This window comes from Coturnix japonica, chromosome 1 (genome assembly GCF_054131305.1).
Source record: "Coturnix japonica strain WE chromosome 1, WE-NBRP24, whole genome shotgun sequence".
Taxonomy (NCBI): domain Eukaryota; kingdom Metazoa; phylum Chordata; class Aves; order Galliformes; family Phasianidae; genus Coturnix; species Coturnix japonica.
This window is the reverse complement of record NC_140663.1, coordinates 178,298,466-178,318,242: the sequence shown is the minus strand read 5'-3', so window position 1 is coordinate 178,318,242 and position 19,777 is coordinate 178,298,466. Positions and strand designations below refer to the sequence as shown.

General features: G+C 48.6%; 1 protein-coding gene across 2 annotated transcripts in view; it reads right to left on the bottom strand.

The window, feature by feature from the left end:
• FCHSD2 (FCH and double SH3 domains 2) overlaps positions 1-19,777 on the bottom strand; it is a 137,829-nt gene that overhangs the window by 82,333 nt on the left and 35,719 nt on the right. For both annotated transcript variants that reach the window (XM_085536670.1, XM_085536669.1), the window contains exons 4-8: positions 10,367-10,443; positions 9,826-9,970; positions 6,687-6,820; positions 6,233-6,287; positions 5,127-5,255 (exon numbers count right to left, since the gene is read on the bottom strand). In XM_085536670.1, coding sequence (XP_085392796.1) covers positions 5,127-5,255; positions 6,233-6,287; positions 6,687-6,820; positions 9,826-9,970; positions 10,367-10,443 — 540 coding nt within the window. The remainder of the gene's footprint in view (positions 1-5,126; positions 5,256-6,232; positions 6,288-6,686; positions 6,821-9,825; positions 9,971-10,366; positions 10,444-19,777) is intronic.

Genomic DNA, 19,777 nt, shown 5'->3' with positions numbered 1-19,777 from the left:
TACCTGCAATTAGGTTTGTTAATTTAAGAGAGCAGCTACTGGGAGCTGCTGCTTTCCAAAGGTAACAGTCCATAAGGGTGATGTGTGAGCATTTTAAAGGGAAGCCTAAACAAGAGGGCACCATTTTCCATCAATTATTCACCAAGCGATGCGGATGCGTAATCACCTTGCAAGCACGGCCTTATTAATGCGATTAATTTCCCCACAGTTGAATGATCTCTGTGCACAGGTGCCCACGGATTGATGCCCTGGGAAGGGAAGCAGCGTGGCAGCAGACATTGGGAAACCCCAGTTGGTATCAGCTGGAATCCCATCATCATCTGCTGCACAGCTGCCCATTGTCGTCCTTCATTCATAGGAATGAAGAGGAGAAAGCAACGCACGCTCACTGCCCGGCCCTGCAGGAAAGCTCCTGTGCCCATCTGATAGCAGAGATAAGGCAATCTACGGCCGGCTTAATTGTAATTACAAAATATTTGTGGCTGGCAGTTGGCAGGAGCAGGAAGTGAAACAATAGCTCTCTCACACACAGCTATTCCCTATGAGTCGGAAAGGGAGGCCAGCAGGAGCACAGAACAGCTAATGCTGGGTGTGCAGAGTCCATTTAGAGAAGGAAACCCAAACCCTTCTGACATCAGAATTATTTTAGAACAGCAAATAGTTCCCCGGGTGCTTCTAAATCACTCGAAGAAGCATAAAACAATCATGAGTGTGTAACATGATTTCTCAGTGTGATAACGCGGGCACGGCTGGCTCTGGAGCTGCACAGGCCCTCATGGAAATGCTCCCATTTATTCAGGGCAGCCATTGTGAGGATAACATTCCTGAAGCAATTTAAGACCTCTCACTAAGATGCCAACTTGCTTTTAAAGCCCACCAGAGCCACACATTTCTGGGTAGAGGGTCACTAAGATGCTCGGAGGTTTAGGTTGGACCTTAGGAGGACGTTTTTCCCCCAGAGGGTGGTGATGCACTGGAACATGTTGCCCAAGGAGGCTGTGGATGCCCCATCCCTGCAGGCATTCAAGGCCAGGCTGGATGTGGCTCTGGGCAGCCTGGGCTGCTGGTTGGTGACCCTGCACACAGCAGGGGGTTGGAACTACATGATCATCGTGGTCTGTTTCAACCCAGGCCATTCTGCCATTCTAAGTCCTCAGCGTTGGGTCACTTCTATGAACATCACTGGATGCGGATGATTCCCATTTGTCCACATAACATCTGGAGTCTGTGTTTACATTTGTTATAAACAGCCACTGCAAGTGCCCCATAAGCAGAGGATGACTGTGTTGGAAGCACAGCTGTTGGCTCCGCTTCATAAAAGGTCTCAGCCTGGCCTTGAATGCCTGCAGGGATGGGGCATCCACAGCCTCCTTGGGCAACCTGTTCCAGTGCGTCACCACCCTCTGAGTGTAAAACTTCCCCCTAAGATCCAACCTAAACCTCCCCTGTCTCACTTTAAACCATTCCCCCTTGTCCTGTCACTGCCCACCCTCACAAACAGCCGTTCCCCCTCCTGTTTATACCCTCCCTTCAAGTACTGGATGCCCACAATGAGGTCTCCCCACAGCCTTCTCTTCTCCAAACTAAACCAGCCCAGTTCCCTCATCCTTTCCCTATAGGAGAGCTGCTCCAATAGTAGCCCTAAGTTGACATAGGGTCAGGGCCTGGGGGTGCAGTGTGGGGTTGTGCTCAGTGATCCCTGTGGGTCGTTCCCATTGGGATATCCTACAGCTCTTGTTCCCTTCTGCTATGTTGAGCCATCCCAGCTATTGTGTACTACATGCACGGTGCTCACTGGACATCCCCCTGCTCACCATTACTGACGTCAATCCATGTGACCAGCAGCACAAGCTTTGGGAGCCAGCCTGGTTTCTCCCTCTCAGAACCCTTTAAGACAATACCTGACAACAGGCAAAGACGTGAGAAAGGCAAACACGGCCTGTATGTCTAACAGCAGATCCATCATGGTAACAAAGCAATGCGGTCACGTGGCTCGGCGCTGTCACAAAGGTAAGGACCTGCTCAGTGAAATGATGTAGAATTAGTTTCTATTTAAACTGCGAAAACTCAGATCAAGAGCCAGAACCAAATTAAACAACTGCACTTCCTCATGTCAAGCGAATGGGAAAGTACAGAAAAGCCAGATGGCACAACTGACACTCATAACAATACAGAAAAGCTTAGTGAAACCACAAAAAGAAACCCAGAGCAGAGCACTGTCACAGCACTGCTTTAACTCAGTGCTCCAGCACCAAGGTGGCTGCATGGAGCACATCATGGAGTACAATCAGAGTAAAGAAGCATGAATTAGCCCTGCTTGCTGTCACTGTGTGCTCCTTGCTGGATTGAAGGCTTTAGCAAAGCTGCTTGTGAAAATGCACTGCTGTCTATTAACAGCCCCATGATGTGACTGTCACATCAGTGCTGTGTTAAGGATTAAGTACCCACCTAGGAGAATCAGGGGTTGTTCAGGTCCAATGGTGACCGTATGTGTGGCACACAAAGCAATCTCAAGGCACATTGTCTTTGAAGATCACCCCATCTGCAGTACTGAGTCCAGGCCTGGGGCCTCCAGCAAAGGAAGGATGTGGAGCTCTTGGAGCGGGACCAGAGGAGGCCACTGAGATGGTCATAGGGGCTGGAGCTGCTCTGCTATGAGGAAAGGTTGAGGGAACTGGGCTGGTTTAGCTTGGAGAAGAGAAGGCTGCGGGGAGACCTCATTGTGGGCATCCAGTACTTGAAAGGAGGGTATAAACAGGAGGGGGAACGGCTGTTTGTGAGGGTGGGCAGTGATAGGACAAGGGGGAATGGTTTGAAAGTGAGACAGGGGAGGTTTAGGTTGGATCTTAGGAGGAAGTTTTACACCCAGAGGGTGGTGACGCACTGGCACAGGTTGCCCAAGGAGGCTGTGGATGCCCCATCCCTGCAGGCATTCAAGGCCAGGCTGGATGTGGCTCTGGGCGGCCTTTCATCCTTACAAACACGGTGCAGAGCATCATTTTGTGTCTGCATATACACGCTGCACACCAAAATAACACACTCTAAATACAGCAGATGATCAGAAGCTGGATGTCACCGGGAATTCTGCCAAGGAAAACGTCCATTTGGTGCCCATTACACAAAACAAAGGGACTTGTGATTCATTTGTCACAGGACAGCACAACAGCAGCAGCTCTGAGTCAGTGCCAGTGAACAGGAACAGCACCGGCCTCTATCAGACTCTGAGCAAGAGAGCATCTCCAGCCCTACGTGTATTTTCCAAGCACGTTGTTCCACACAGAGCAGCTCTGTCATTGCAGAAATGTCACCTTTCTGCTTCTTCATGTTTGCTCTTTTCAGAGGATCATACATCCATAAGATCATCGAGGTTGGAGAAGCCCTCCAAGATCACCAGCCCAACCCCAACCCACCCCGCTGTGCCCACTGCCCACGTCCCCCAGTGCCACATCCCTACAGCTCTGAACACCCCCAGGGATGGTGACCCCCCCTCTCACCCCCTGGGCAGCTGTGTCACTGCATCATCACTCTTTTGGAGAAGGGATTTTCACAAATACCCAACATGGCACAACATGAGGCCATCACATCTCATCTTATCCCTGTTATGCAGGAGCAGAGGCTGACCCCCCCCTCACCACAACCTTCCAGGAGCTGTAGAGCCGTGAGGTCTCCCTTGAGCTCCTCTGTTCCACACTGACCCATCCCATCCCCCAGCACTGCACCCCAGACCCTTTTACACCCTGTTTTAGCAGCTACCACCTGTTAAAAGAGGGGTGAACTTTCACTGGGTGTTGCTGCTTGTAAAGCACCACAAGGAGCTGATGTTCAGAGCCAGAAAGCCAAGGATGCAGCAGCGTCACCGAACCACAGAATGGCAGGTATTGGAAGGGACCCCTAAAGGCCATTGGGTCCCACTCCTTTTCAAGCCCAAAGGTTCCTCTATCAAAGAAGTAATATTCTGAAATATGATTCAAATAAAGGATTTACCTCCAGGTCATCAGATAACAAGCGCTGATACAATCTGAATGGCATAAGGAGAAAATGGAAGGCATTCACAAATACAGACAGCCCTGAGGAGTTCAAACAGGAGTACTGACTGCACCACAGATATGACTGATAGCAGCAACGCGGCCACCATAACAACTCCATAATAGAAAGGTCCATGCTAAAGCATCACATCTGAACATGTAAATCAGTGTGGTCAGATGCTCCAGCTGCACTGGAGACCCCAGACTTCATTAGCATTCCACGATGCTAATTCAGTTACCTGGATTTCAGATTCATATATTTCTTCTTCCAGTATAAAAAAGCACCTTGTTAACGCAGTGATTTGTCACAACCTGCAGCCCTTGTCCCAGCTGAGGAAGTCTACCCAATAACTGCAGCACAGGGAGGTGTTAAATTCTTCGGTAAAGCCATTTGAAATGCAGCTCACAAAGGAGTAAATTGCTGTGCCTGACTGCATCGCCATGAAACAGTTCATAGATAAATCCATATAAGCTTTGAAAATGCCAATGCATGGAATGCAACGACATAAAGTCTCACTTAGCTTCACGTAGCTGGTCCCACCAATATTACAATTGCTCTCAGTTATAAAAATAGAGCATATTTCAGTAAATTTAAGAGGGTGTGAAAACACTGTGAGCAATTGTATTTGAACCTCCTTAGCCTGCCAGGAGTCCAAGTACCTGCAAAGCTGGGCACATCAAGCTGCCACGGGTGGGAACAGCCAGTGACGTGACCCTCTCTGAGCTTAATGCTTTCAAACCAACAGCGTCCATAGCCACGTGTCCATCAGCTACACCAGAAAGAAGAGCTCTGATCAGACAGACACAAAACCCAGTCATTCGATACACCACTGAAGAAGTGAAATGAGGAAATCCAAGTCTGAGTTTTCAAATCCTGGTTCCTTTCTTTGAGCTTAGGCAGCTGCTTGGCTTTGGTACCTGATTACTGTTTCCAAGACTACTGCACACCACTGCACGACCCATGGCACTGCTCACAGCTGGTGCAGTATGTGGGCAAACCAGCAGCGCTGCTGCAAAGCAACGCTGGGTCTTGTACATCCTTAATTTTGTTGTCCAGATTTTCGCACGTCCCATCTCCCACACAGAGCTGAGCTCCCTTACCTTCATAATGTTCACCAAGTCTGTTTGGTAGTAGCGGTCTTGGTGTGCATTAGCAGCTGCTAGAGTGAGAAGATAATCATTCCGTGCATGGATAGCCTTGGAATTGCACTCCGATCGTCGTGCTTTTAACTGCGACAAGAAACAGAAGGTAAAGGACAGGTACTAATGAGAAGTGAGTGACTGAATAAGTATTAACAGTAGATTAAGATGTGTACATATGTATACTAATATAGCAAGAACGTAAAAGGACTAACAGCTTAATGTTGGTAATGGGAAGGGGATTTCATTTTTGTTTCTCTCATCCAGTTTGACATTTCATAGAATCATAGATCATAGAATGGTTTGGGTTGGAAGGGACCTCAAGGATCACGAAGCTCCAACCCCCCACCACAGGCAGGGCCACCAACCTCCACATTGATACCAGCCCAGGCTGCCCAGGGCCCCATCCAAGCTGGCCTTGAACACCTCCAGGGATGGATGGGGCATCCACAGCCTCTCTGGGCAGCTGTTCCAGCACCTCACCACTCTCTGTAAACAGCTTCCCCCTGACATCCAACCTCAATCTGCCCTCCTTCAATTCCAAACCATTTCCCCTTGTCCTGCTGTTATCTACGCTTGTAAAGAGTTGACTCCTCTTCTGTTTATAGGCTCCCTTCAGGTCCTGGCAGGCTGCAATGAGGTCACCCCGCAGCCTTCTCTTCTCCATGCTGAACAAGCCCAGCTCCCTCAGCCTGTCTTTGTATGGGAGGTGCTGCAGCCCTCTGAGCATCTTTGTGGCCTCCTCTGCACCCTCTCCAACAGCTCCCTGTCTTGTATTAAGAGCCCCACACATGGATGCAGCACTGCAGATGGGGCCTCATGAGGGCAGAGCAGAGAGGGACAATCCCCTGCCTGTCCCTGCTGGCCACCCCTCTGCTGATGGAGCCCATTCAAACATGGTTCTTAAGCCAACATTTCACACATGGTTCTTAAAGCACAGTTATGACTCCCACTGAAAGAAAACTTCCTTGTACATTGGGCCATATGTAATCCTGCAGTGAGCACTAGAAGAGCCACACACCTGGCGAAACAGCTTCAGAACACTCTGACAGTAAGTAAGAACTCACCTTTACACTTGCCTTTTGCAAGCTTATCCTTGACTGAAAAAGACTAAGTTTGGACCTGAAAACAAGAGAAAAAGCCAAGATATTAGTCTTACACCTTTCATACAAAACCACAGGCCAAACATTTCCCTCTTTGTCCTCTGTTTAAAAGCTGCAGGTCCTTGCACAGCCATGATGGTTGCCTGCCTCCCCTGCTCGACTTGCTTTCATGAAGCAAGAGGAATCGACCTCTTGTGTAGTTGTGCATGAAGGAGCACAATTACAAAGCCTCAACTTTTTGAGGCAGAAGATGTTGCCCATCCTCACTCCAAAAGGAGGTTAGAAAATGAATCAGAAGAAGCTAATTGAAAGCAATTATCTCTCTTCTAAACGAATATCGGGTGTAAAAACGAAGACAGAGATAAATCTGGTTTATACGCACGCAATTATTTATACATATGCTATTATAAAAACATACTTGGCCTCGATATCAGCTTTCTCCCGCACTGCTTGAGCCATCTGTTCAGTCTCAAAATATTTCTTCTTGCCTTTGGCTAAATCTTTTACTGTCTCTTGTAACTCTGCTTGGATCCGTGTCAGCTGGTCCACGTACTGAAAGAAACGTTCAGGAAACAAAACATGAGCATTGCTTGCATGCAAATACCACCGTCACCATTTTACTGCTCTTCATTACACTGCATCCTACACAAGGAGGTCTCCAAGTCAATCCTGGTCCATTATCCGTGCCTTTCTTTTCAAGCCAATCTGAACATAAAATCATCTTCCTTTGCTTCAACTGCTGTTTAACTACTCAAATTCAGCGAGAACTCACAAATTAAACATAAAAGTTCTGAAAGCTTTTGATGAGATAATTGGTTGAGATGACTGGAATACAATGGGGAAAAATCCAGAGGCAATTCACCAGAGGTGAGATGAAAAACGCTCCCCCTTTCCTTCTCTATTATCTATAATGAAACACAAAACTCAATGTGGAGAAGACAACAGCACAATAGAACCAAGAATTTGATGACATTATCGAGCTCTGATTGGGTTCTATCAGAAATCAGTGTCATGTAAAAAGAAAACCTTTGGGCCACTGAAGAGGTAAAAAATAATCCCATCCCTTTCCATGAACACAACACAACCAGACAGTATCAGAATAGAGAAGTCAAAGGAACAGCAGAAAAAGACTGAATTTATCAGTTCTCCAAACCCTTTATCTATCTCAGACATGGGTGGGAAAGGAGGTATGACCTCCCCCCAGAAGGGAATTGTCAGCGTTGAAATAGATGAGTAATGACCTTCTCTAACCCAACGCAGCTCAAGTACACACAGCATTTTTGTTGACAACACGAGCTGCCATTTTAGGGACATGGCCTCAAGTGTGAGGACACAGCCACCCTTCCAAGCACAGCCCCAAATCCCACCTGTACCACACAACCCCCAGCCCCGACCCCTCCATGGGAAGGGACCCCCAGGGCCCAGGATGTGCCCACCCTGCTGCTGGGTGCTCTCATTCACCCACAGCCCCAATTCCACCCCCAGTCACCTGTAATAAACTCATCCTTCTGCCAGAAATTGTTCACCTTCTCCCTGCACAACTCTGCTCATCTTCTCACTGGCTGCTAAATACGAGTTCCCATTAAAACCATTATTTTGCGCGTGCAAGATCAGAAATGTGAAGGGCAAACTGAGCTTTTGTTGGAAATCTTTGAGTGCAGGGGAGGAAAACAAAAGGCAGAACAACCTGCATATACCGGACAGAGGAAATCATTTTCATAGGAGTGGGGTTTTGCTGCATCAGTCAGTACTTGGATCCCTTAAGCTTCCTGCTGGCATCCAAAAATTAAAATATCAGATAGCCCCTGTTGGTAATGCTGCCATTTGGAAAACATTCTATCACAGAATGATAGAATGGCCTGGGTTTCAAAGGACCATGATGATCATGTAGTTTCAACCCCCTGCTGTGTGCAGGGTCACCAACCAGCAGCCCAGGCTGCCCAGAGCCACATCCAGCCTGGCCTTGAATGCCTGCAGGGATGGGGCATCCACAGCCTCCTTGGGCAACCTGTTCCAGTGCGTCACCACCCTCTGGGGGAAAAACTTCCTCCTAAGATCCAACCTAAACCTCCCCTGTCTCACTTTAAATCCATTCCCACTTGTCCTATCACTGCCCACCCTCACCAACAGCCGTTCCCCCTCCTATTTATACGCTCCCTTCAAGTGCTGGATGCCCACAATGAGGTCTCCCCGCAGCCTTCTCTTCTCCAAGCTCAACAAGCCCAGTTTCCTCATCCTTTCCCCATAGGAGAGCTGCTCCAGTAGTAGCCCTAAGTTGACAGCACATCAAGTCGCTCAACCCACTGCAACAGCGGAAGGGGACTCCGCTTTGCACAGCATCCAGGCTGCTCAAAGTTTGACCATTCCAGAGTGATTGCACCGACTCCACATTTAAATTTCAATTAGGTTTTATCAGGATTTAGTATAATACAGAACGTATCTTTCTGGAAACCCACAGGAATGCGTGACGGATTGCTGTGTATGAAACAATGCTTTGGTTGTGAAGGAAAATGAACAGCGCCAGGTGGATGGCTATTCCACACTGCAGGAAAGGCATGATGTTATCTGATGCAATCACAACCTTTGCACCAAAAGTCCTGCCCTGATAACAGCAACAATCCATCCAATAGTTCAAAAAACGCAAGAAAAAGGGAAGCTGTGTCACTTCTCTAAATTTAAAGGAGAATTTAAAGCCTCCATTTCTACTACCGACCCATAAACTCTCTGAACAACCAGCGTGTGAAAAGGAAGGAAAGTGAAAATTATTTACTAAATCAAGATAGTACAGATTGTAGATGGTTCTGCCTGGAAAGCTTCAGAGAACTATAAAATTCCCCAGCCCGATAAAGGAACAACTTTAATAAAGGTGATTTTTTTCCTCCAGAAAGGAAATATTACATAGACTGCCAGGAGTGCAGGACAATATACTTATGGTATGACCCAACTGATGATCTGAGGAGGGCACTGAGTGCACCCTCGGTATGTTTGCAGATGGCACCGTGATGGGGGGAAGTGCTGATCTGCATGGGGGTAGGAAGGCACTATAGAGGAATCTGGACAGGCTGATCACTGGGCTGAGGCCAATGGGATGGAGTTCAACAAGAACCAGTGCTGGGTTATGTTCTTTGGCCATGACAACCCCAGGCATGGGCTACAGGCATGGGGCAGAGTGGCTGGAAGACTGTATGAAGATTCAAGTTGGACATCAGGAAACATTTCTTCTCCCAGAGGGCGGACAGGCAATGCAATGGGTTGCCCATGGACGTGGTGGCCAGCACCCATTCCAACAGGAATCCACTCACACCTGTCACTGCCACAGCACTTCATTGGGACAGCCACTGTGTGATGTCAGACATGCAGAGATAACATTCACCATGCCTAAAGCTCTCACTTCTGAGCTCAATTCTCAGCTCTCATCCCAAAGCTCTGTTCCTACACAGCTATTTCCCCCTATGACACGCACCTAAAGAGACCGAGAAGTGCCCAGCTGCCTTAGAAGCACCACAGTAAAATACTTCTGATTTCCTAAATAAACAGCCCCAAGAAAGGGCACTTACCTTTTTCAGCTGCTGTTCCTTGAAGCACCTTACAGTCCTGGCTGGTTCTGAAATCAAGTTCTTATAGTTCTCGCAGATATTGAGTCGGGATTGAGCCACCTGCATCGTGCCTTCCAGGAGTGATTTCCAAACGGAGTACATGCTCCTGCAGGAAGGAAACAGAAGCAGTGGGTTGGAAGAGGATAAGGAGCTCAGGTGTTATGCTGACAGTGTGCTGCTCTGCCTAACAGTGGCACTTTGTGCTGACCTTAAATCTATTTCATAAAATACACATCTATTCCTTCACCAGCTTCCTCAAACTTAATATGCACAATTACGGCTGTTATCTGGTTGTGCCATTTGTTTTTCCAATCTCCCCAAATTATCCACATTACAAACAGTTATTTAAGGCTGTTACAAAACTTCAGAAGAAAACAAAGCTTCCTTTTGAACAGCAATGCATATAAATCATTGAAGAGCAGCGTTTCATTGTCGGGAAAAATAATGACACAAATTGAGAAGATAAAGATGGTTATTTGAAGAAACCCAACTGTTAAATTACCTATAATCAGGTCGTTCATCAGCTTTCATTCCGAGCCAGTCCTTCTTCAAGTACTGGCTAGCCAGCTTCTGAATGCTCTGTAGAAAGAAGGAGAGACATATTCAGCTAAGAGGTGCCTAAGGAACCATTTCTGCTCTTCTATCAGCGATAACAGTGACAGGACGAGGGGAAATGGCCCCAAGTTACGCCAGGGCAAGTTTAGGTTGGATATTAGGAAGAACTTCTTTACATAAAAGGTAGTTAGGTACTGGAATAGGCTGAACAGGGAAGTGGCTGAATCGCCATCCCTGGTTGTGTTTAAGAGCTGTTTGGATGTGGTGCTCAGGGATATGATTTAGTGGAGGGTTGTTAGAGTTAGGGTTCTGGTTAGGCTGTGGTTATAGGGTACTATGGTTATAGGGTCCTATGGTTATAGGGTACTATGGTTATAGGGTTCTGGTTAGGCTGCGGTTGGACTTGATGATCTTCAAGGTCTTTTCTAACCTGGGTAATTCTATGATTCTATAACCAATGGGTAAAATCTGAACTGTAAAGAAGCAATTTGTGTTTAGTTTGAATAAACAAATATCACGTGGGTTCATCTCTCTTCTTTTTCATATGTTTAAGTTCCTGCTGAGATGCATTAATGAAGGTCCCATCGCTATGATCTCACTGCACACTTAAATGCTCTGTGTGTGACCATCCCCCGCACAGCCAATACCATGGACAACACTTCCGAGCAAACTCAAAGCTGGGAGCAGTGCAAGATAAATGCCCCAATGTGCCAGAGACACCACAATCCATGCACTCCTTCAGCTCTCAGAAGCAATGAGATGAGGCTGCCTCTTTGTCCCTACACGGAGATGGGAAGCTTCGCTTGTTCCATAGGGAATTCATGAAGCTGTTGCTCTCAGGATGGAGACCTTGCTTGGAAGAGCACAGCAGGGGAGAGACTGGGAAAAGCAGTTCAGTTTTAATTATTAATGCTCGTTTTACTGCTCAGTCTCTGCACTGCACTTTGCAAACCTCAAAAAAAATCAATAACTTTGGAGAGCAGAAAATTGAGCTGTAACACAGGCAGGGATGGTTGTTGCACAGGGCAGACGCTGCTTGCACAGAGCATTGGGACCAATGGCCATAGGCACCTCCAACAACAACCAAGTGAAGATACTCCAATAAAATCCCCATTTCAGGTCCCTCCTTTTGGGCAGACACATAAACAAGACTTAGCACAGGAATCTGATGCTGAATGGCTCATTCCCAGCACATTGAGTCAGCACAAGTGTGAGTTTGTGGCTATGGGTTTCCCATTGCCCTGCCCAGTTCCTCCAGTGCTGCCCACAGCAAAGCTCAGCCACCCTCCATCCGCTCTGACAGCCCTGAAGTTCTCCTTAGAGAAAACCCCCTGAAACACCTTAAAACAGTACGGTCAGACCTCCTGCTCATCTCAGACCACGTGCACCACTCATTCATCCACTGGTTCATTCATTCATTCACTCATTCTTGCTCATTCCAACCTCTGCTGGCAGTTGGTCTCTTCCAATCTTCACGTCTCTAAGGTTCTATGGCAACATCTGCCGGCAGCTGAGGACAAGCTGTGCCACAATTCATGGCCCCAAATTCACCATGTGGATCTATAAAACTCTTTTTGGCCGCAGGAACCCAACTACTGACGCTGGCAGCACAGAACTGCTATGATTATGCAAGCTTGACTACATTGACCATCAATGGAACAGAGCAGAGGGCTGCAGCCATGCCTGAGTGATGCTGCATCACTTGGGAATCCTTCATGAGAACTGATAAACCAAATGTTTCCATTTCGCACAGAGCCGCTGTAGGCAAACGTGTGGCTTTCAATGAGACCGAGTACATTTGCTTTCTTAAACTTGCTGCTGTGACTCTTTTAGGATAAGATCCTCCTTGTTCCTTCCTCAATAGAGCTTCTTGTCTGCCTGCAGCAGACAAAGTGCCACTGTGGGGCTGTTGCTGGGATGCTGGGTGGCCTCTGGCCTGGCTGAGGAGCTGCTCAGTTCCACCCCAAGGTGCACACACAGAGGGATGGGGATGGTGGAAGCTCAGTGCAGGGGCAATGAGAGAAGGAACTGCCATTGGAACTCTCATCTTGGCATTGTGGCAGCTCCTATGGCAGTGCCCCAACACCACGGGCATGGAGGGGCATTTGTTGGTGTCTGCTCATGAAGCTGGGGGTGATGGGGGTTGGGGGAGGAAAAGGAAAGGAAGAACTCAGGGAATATCAGCTTTAATACCAACAGATGATAGACAGCGAGCAGTGACAGCAAAGAGTAAGACATCCCAAATTAAAAGATAATTGATAGAAGTAAGAGGCTTTTAAAAAGACGCATTAGCAATGACTTTCAGTGCAGTCCCATTATGTTTATTAGCAAAAATTAAGAGGTGCTGATGACAGCTGGGCCCCTAAGAGCTCCTTTTGAATTGCAAAGAGCAGGGCAGACTATCTGATATAACACACAGCACCACACAGGATGAATTTAGGGCAGCTTTTCCAACAGTAGGATGCAATGAGACCTCATTGTGGGCATCCAGTACTTGAAGGGAGTGTATAAACAGGAGGGGGAACGGCTGTTTGTGAGGGTGGGCAGTGATAGGACAAGGGGGAATGGATTTAAAGTGAGACAGGGGAGGTTCAGGTTGGATCTTAGAGGAAGTTTTTCACCCTGAGGGTGGTGACGCACTGTTCACAGGTTGCCCAAGGAGGCTGTGGATGCCCCATCCCTGCAGGCGTTCAAGGCCAGGCTGGATGTGGCTCTGGGCAGCCTGGGCTGCTGGTTGGTGACCCTGCACACAGCAGGGGGTTGGAGCTGGATGATCATCGTGGTCCTTTGCAACCCAGGCCATTCTATCATACTGTGATTTCAGTTCTGCTGGCTCTTCCCAAATAAAGCTCCGGTCACAGTCAGGCTTCCTCTCACCTGCAGTTTGTCTAACAGTGGTTTAATGACATCTTGAGCTGCAGGCAAATAAGGGGCTGAGAACAATGAGGAAGCACTGCATACAGCGAGTCCTCTGAAAAGAGAAGCTACAAAGCGAAACGAGAATCCCACATTCTGAAGAACACTTCTGCTAGAAGAATGCAAACAACCAGCTGTGCCAATAGAAGGCACCGCAGATGTTCACGTTATGGCACCTTCCTTGATGCTCCCGAATTCTTCTCCCACATTAGGAAGGCTGCAATGAGCAGATGAAGCTCAGCGGTGCTGACTCACCCAAACAGCAAGAGCTCGTTGCCAGCGGCCTCAGACGGCGTCATCCATCAGCCAGACGTGTTTCCCCACGCCTGCACAGTGACTCCAAGCGTATTTTGCAGGGCTGACAATCTCTTCCAAACATTTGGACAGGGCTCAGGCAACGTGTGGGATGGAGGATGTTGTGCAGTGTGTGCAGGGCTCAGCTCCTGTACACCCGCATGTGATTCAGGCTCAGTGCTGAATCCCAAGTGAGACACTGGGTGCTCCCTGCAGATGTTTTAATCTGCACTTTATTTACCAGAGATAGAATCAATAAAATCTTGAGCGATTTAATGAGAGCTAGCGCTGTTCAGAGCAGCCTCAGTGCAGGGATTGCACACACTTGCTCCCATCTGCATTAGGGAGTGAGGACAAAGCACTGATGGACACCTACATTGCTCTGAGTTTACCCAGGGCTGTAACTAAAGTGCAACTGCTTATGAACATGAACCACAGATGGGCAGCACATGGACCCCTTGAGTACTGTGTCCAGGCCTGGGATCCCCAGTACAAGAATGATGCAGAGCTCTTGGTGTGGGTCCAGAGGAGGCCACTAAGATGGGCATGGGGCTGGAGCAGCTCTGCTATGAGGAAAGATTGAGGGAACTGAGCTGGTTTAGCTTGGAGAAGAGAAGGCTGCAATGAGACCTCATTGTGGGCATCCAGTACTTGAAGGGAGTGAATAAAAGGAGGCGGAACTTTGTGAGGGTGGGCAGTGATAGGACAAGGGGGAATGGCTTTAAAGTGAGTGCTGGTTGTGGATGAGAAATCATTTTGAAGTACCTGACCACGCAGTCAGTTTTGCATCAACTTAGATACATTTGGGAAGCATTTAGTAAAAAAAAAAAAATAAATTTAAAAAGCCCTTAAAAATAACCTGGAATGGCTTTGGATGGCAGCATATTTCTAGTGTGGCAGTATGTAGCGTATCATTTAGAAAGCAAAAATAACTCAGGCAGATGAGTGCTCCAGCTAAACTCGATCTTTTTGACTGGTTTTGTTCTCATTTGCAGCTTGCTCCGGGCTGCCAGCATCTGTTGTGTGGTTGTGGGCACAGATCCTCATTGTGAAGGTGACAGTTGTTGTGATTTACTGAAATCCTCGATTTGAAGAGACTCCTTTGTTAGGCACCATCAACTCACGGTCAGGAAAACCGAGTCAAACTTCTCCCAGATCCTTTTACCTACAACTGGAAATGCAAACCTTCATGTTTCCTGCTCCTGTGCAGGCAGCTTTTGTCTGGTAGTGAAAGTGGAGCTTGGAAAGGGAGATGCCTTGGTGACACATTGTGTCTTCTGTTGGCCAGGAGGTGTCTAAAGGCAGCAGCAAACAGGTGGGAGAAACCACATGAATGGAGATGCAGCTTGGCATCAGCTCAGCAGCTTCCCAGGGAGGTTTCCACCCGGTGCTGCAGCGCCATGAAACCCATTTTATCCATCACTGAGCCCGATTAAAGGTGTTACAGATGAGCAGTCGCAGCACAGCTGGACCCTCTGGGATGCACCATAGAGAATCACAGAATGATAGAACGATAGAATGGCCTGGGTTGCAAAGGACCACGATGATCATGTAGTTCCAACCCCCTGCTGTGTGCAGGGTCACCAACCAGCAGCCCAGGCTGCCCAGAGCCACATCCAGCCTGGCCTTGAATGCCTGCAGGGATGGGGCATCCACAGCCTCCTTGGGCAACCTGTTCCAGTGCGTCACCACCCTCTGGGTGTAAAACTTGCTCCTAATATCCAACCTAAACCTCCCCTGTCTCACTTTAAATCCATTCCCCCTTGCACTAAACCTACCATGCACTGAATAGAGATCATAAAACAAAGCATTTGTAGCATTCATGCAAAGAGCAACCACTTCCACGCCTGCTGGACCCACCAGTCTGCCCCGCCTGCTGCAAAACAGATGCCACATCCTTCCTCCATCCCAATCACACTGTGCACAAACCTTATATGGGCTGTGAGGGGGTGATGGGATGGTACACGTCTCTCTTCACCTTCATTTGTACAGACAGAAAGTGAAAGCACAAAGAGGTGTCAATGAACATGACTTTAAGGCACCCGGTGCTGCTGTTTGCTGGATTGCTTTGCTCTGCACAACCTCCTGCTTGAACACATGGGAAACAACTTCCCCCTGACATCCAACCTCAATCTTCCCTCCTTCAACTCCAAACCATTTCCCCTTGTCCTGCTGTTATCTGCCTGCTCAAAGAGTTGACTCCCCTCCTGTCTGTAGGCTCCCTTCAGGTCCTGGCAGGCTGCAATGAGGTCACCCCGCAGCCTTCTCTTCTCCATGCTGAACAAGCCCAGCTCCCTCAGCCTGTCTTTGTATGGGAGGTGCTGCAGCCCTCTGAGCATCTTTGTGGCCTCCTCTGCACCCTCTCCAACAGCTCCATGTCTTTCTTCTATTGAGAGCCCCAGACCTGGATGCAGCACTGCAGATGGGGCCTCACGAGGGCAGAGCAGAGAGGGACAATCCTCCCCCCCCATCCCTGCTGGCCACCCCTCTTCTATTCTTATTCCATGCTGGGTGAGCTTCAAGGTCCCTTCCAACTCAAAGCATTCTGCCATTCCATCATTCTATGTTCAGTGCTGGATATCAGAGGACCTTGAAGTTCCTTTTCTCCATCTTCTGCCTCTTGTTGGACTGTGACAACCGACCCCTTGTGAGTGACCAAGGCAAGAACAAATGCACCCAAGGGAAGTGGACTTCCACTGAAGTGTTTTGGTCTGAAGCATCACCATGAGTCATGCAGAGAAATGCAGAAGAAAGTGAAAAGCTTGAGAAAGAGAATTTCAGGAGAAATGTGGCTGAGGACAAGTGAGTGTTTCCAGCCTCTGGCTGCTGGGGAGCTCAGATCATAGACAGGATGAGCTGACATGGCGGATTCACAGCCCGTTTCCGAGGAAAAACTCATCTTTCTGCAAACTTCTGCACAGATTAGAGATGCTGGAGGACATTCCCAACAAAACTGAATAGGGACAGGATAAGGGGGAATGGTTTTAAAGGGAGACAGGGGTCTGCAGGCATTCAAGGCCAGGCTGGATGTGGCTCTGGGCAGCCTGGGCTGCTGGTTGGTGACCCTGCACACAGCAGGGGGTTGGAGCTGGATGAGCACTGCGGGTCTTTGCAACACAGGTCGTGCTGTGATTCTATGGTTCCTTTCCAGGTCTCCACATTTCACACGTTGTTATGCAGCAGTCAGAGCAATGCTGCCAATTACTTGGCTCAAATTTCTGCACTGTTTGTTTTTCAGATGTTTCTTCGGTCTTTCAGCTGAGATCAGAGGTGAATTGGCACTGCCAGGAACCTTCAACCCGTGAGTCACAGCAGCATTTAACAATGAAACTACCTAAGGAGTTCCAGCAGCTCTTATCTAGGACAGCTGCCTTCCAATATCCCACAGGTCATAAATGAACCACATCCAGCCTGGCCTTGAATGCCTGCAGGGATGGGGCATCCACAGCCTCCTTGGGCAACCTGTTCCAGTGCGTCACCACCCTCTGCATGAAAACCTTCCTCCTAAGATCCAACCTAAACCTCCCCTGTCTCACTTTCAAACCATTCCCCCTTGTCCTATCACTGCCCACCCTCACAAAGTTCCCCCTCCTGTTTATACCCTCCCTTCTGGATGCCCACAATGAGGTCTCCCCTCATCCTCCTCTTCTCCAAGCTAAAGCTTCCATCTCTTTATTTTGGAGATCTGGTGGCAGAGGAGCTGGGAGCTGCAATTGCAGCACATATAACAAGACTTTCATTCATGTTCACAGATCTGTAGCAAAAAAAACTCAGAGCACACCCTGAGATGGAAGGGACCTAAAAGGACTCGACTGATGCATAACAGCAAAACAAAGAGCTACCAAAAAGCAACCAAACACAAAACGCTCCCCAGCCCAGATAGCAGCGCTGCTAAAGCACCCGCTAAGGGGAATAGCAGCTTATTAATTTGAAGAAGCCCATAGGAAGAGGAGAAAGTACGGCAGTAATAAAAAGCAGCACGGTAATCTCCTTCCTATGGCTTAGTTTACAGGCGCTTTATGGCCAAAATAAAAGGACTGAAGGGTTTGCTTTGCTCTGCAATATGGCACCAATCGAAACTCGGCCTCGTCCATGAGATGCTCCCCGTGCAAAGGTTGATGTGCTGTAAATGGAAGCACTGCTGTGTGCCACCCCACCCCGCAGCTGTGCAAGGCACTAAAGGTACCCGAAGGAATGTGCTTTGGGAAGTCAGAACTGATCCCATGTCCTGGGGTACAAAGGATGGAGACAACGCAGCCATATACATAGAAGTCAGAGGCAGGAACAGGGGAGCGCGAGGAATCCTCACTTCCTCTCCCGCCATGGAGGTGAGGCGGACCATTAGGCAACACTTAATTGATCGTTTATAGGAGGATGAATGCAATTCGTTGTGAGGTTTGAGGTTCTGATTCCCACACCCTCAATTAATATTCATGAGGATCATTTCACAAAGGCGGTGATAAAACGATGGCGGAGCAGCCTGGAAATAGAGCCTAGAAATAGAGCTACGCTGATGCCCAGGGAGGAAATTCTCTCTCCCCCCCCATCTCTAAAGGCTGATTTAAACCTACGGCAAACACGGCTCCGACGATGGCTTTTCTCATATATTTAATCGAGTTATTCATTAGGTCAAAATAACACGGCGGAAAAGCAGATAAGGCGACACAAAGGCAAAGTCCATTTGTTCGGGACAGGTGGCCGCTCTGCAGCCCAGCGGCCGCCAGGAGCCCGGCCCACAATAGCACCAAAGACGATTATGCAAATGTTCCCATTCCCTGCCATTTTCCCAGGAATAGGAGAAGGGCTCCGCAGTGGAAGGAGCAATTGTTTCCCACTCATGTGGAAAACAAACCAAGAGAAAGAAGGGAGGGAATGAGGACGGAGATGGCAGCGCAGCCCAGCATCCGACTGACGCTCGTGTTGCTCTCCAATGGGATTCCCAGAGCAGAGCGCGGCTGGTTGGGGTCAGAGCAGAGTTCAGAGCCCAGGAAATGTATTCTTTACCAGCAGCTATTCGGTGCTTTCCTTCGCGTGCTACCATGGCATAAAACTGTTGGAAGACGGGGACTCCGCTCCGCTTGTACTGCGGCACTGAATTGGGAACGGCCCCGCAGAGCTGGGAAACATGGGCAAGGAGCCCAGCAAACCATCTGGGAGCCCAAATTCCATCAGGAAGTTATGCTAATGAAGGGCTTGTGTTGTTATGAGGTTGGTTTTTTTCTCCAGTTCCGCCTCTCAATCATTGAGTAGTTAAAAAACAAACATGAAACCGGAGCGTGAACTCCAGGCTTCAGCTTCAATGCGTTGGGGCTGGGGTGTGATTTACTGAAACACAGCACCTTGAGCCACAGTTTAAACTGGTGTAAATGTACGTATCACAGCATGGCAGGGGTTGGGAGAAACACAGAATGGAACTGCAGAATGATAGAATAGCCTGAATGCAAAGGCCCACAGTGCTCATCCATCCCAACCCCCTGCTGTGTGCAGGGTCACCAACCAGCAGCCCAGGCTGCCCAGAGCCACATCCAGCCTGGCCTTGAATGCCTGCAGGGATGGGGCATCCACAGCCTCCTTGGGCAACCTGTTCCAGTGCGTCACCACCCTCTGGGGGAAAAACTCCCTCCTAAGATCCAACCTAAACCTCCCCTGTCTCACTTTCAAACCATTCCCCCTTGTCCTGTCAAAGAGAAGAGACCTCTACAGACCACTGAGCCCAACCCCTGACAAAGCAGATCCTTACAGCAGGTCACACAGGTGAGCATCCAGACGGGTCTGCAGTATCTCCATAAAGAACATTCCACCACCTCTCCAGGCTGTTTCCACGCTGCAGCACTCTGACAGTGAGGTCCATCCTCATGTTAGGATGGAATTTATACTTTATTCTTAACAAGCGCCAGGACAGTACATCCACTTCAGATACAACCCTCCACGTGGTTCAAGCCAGCTGTTCTTATCTAAACCCATTCACTGGAACAGGTTGCCCAAGGAGGCTGTGGATGCCCCATCCCTGCAGGCATTCAAGGCCAGGCTGGATGTGGCTCTGGGCAGCCTGGGCTGCTGGTTGGTGACCCTGCACACAGCAGGGGTTGGAGCTGGATGAGCACTGTGAGTCTTTCCAACCCAGGCCATTCTATCATTCCACGATTCT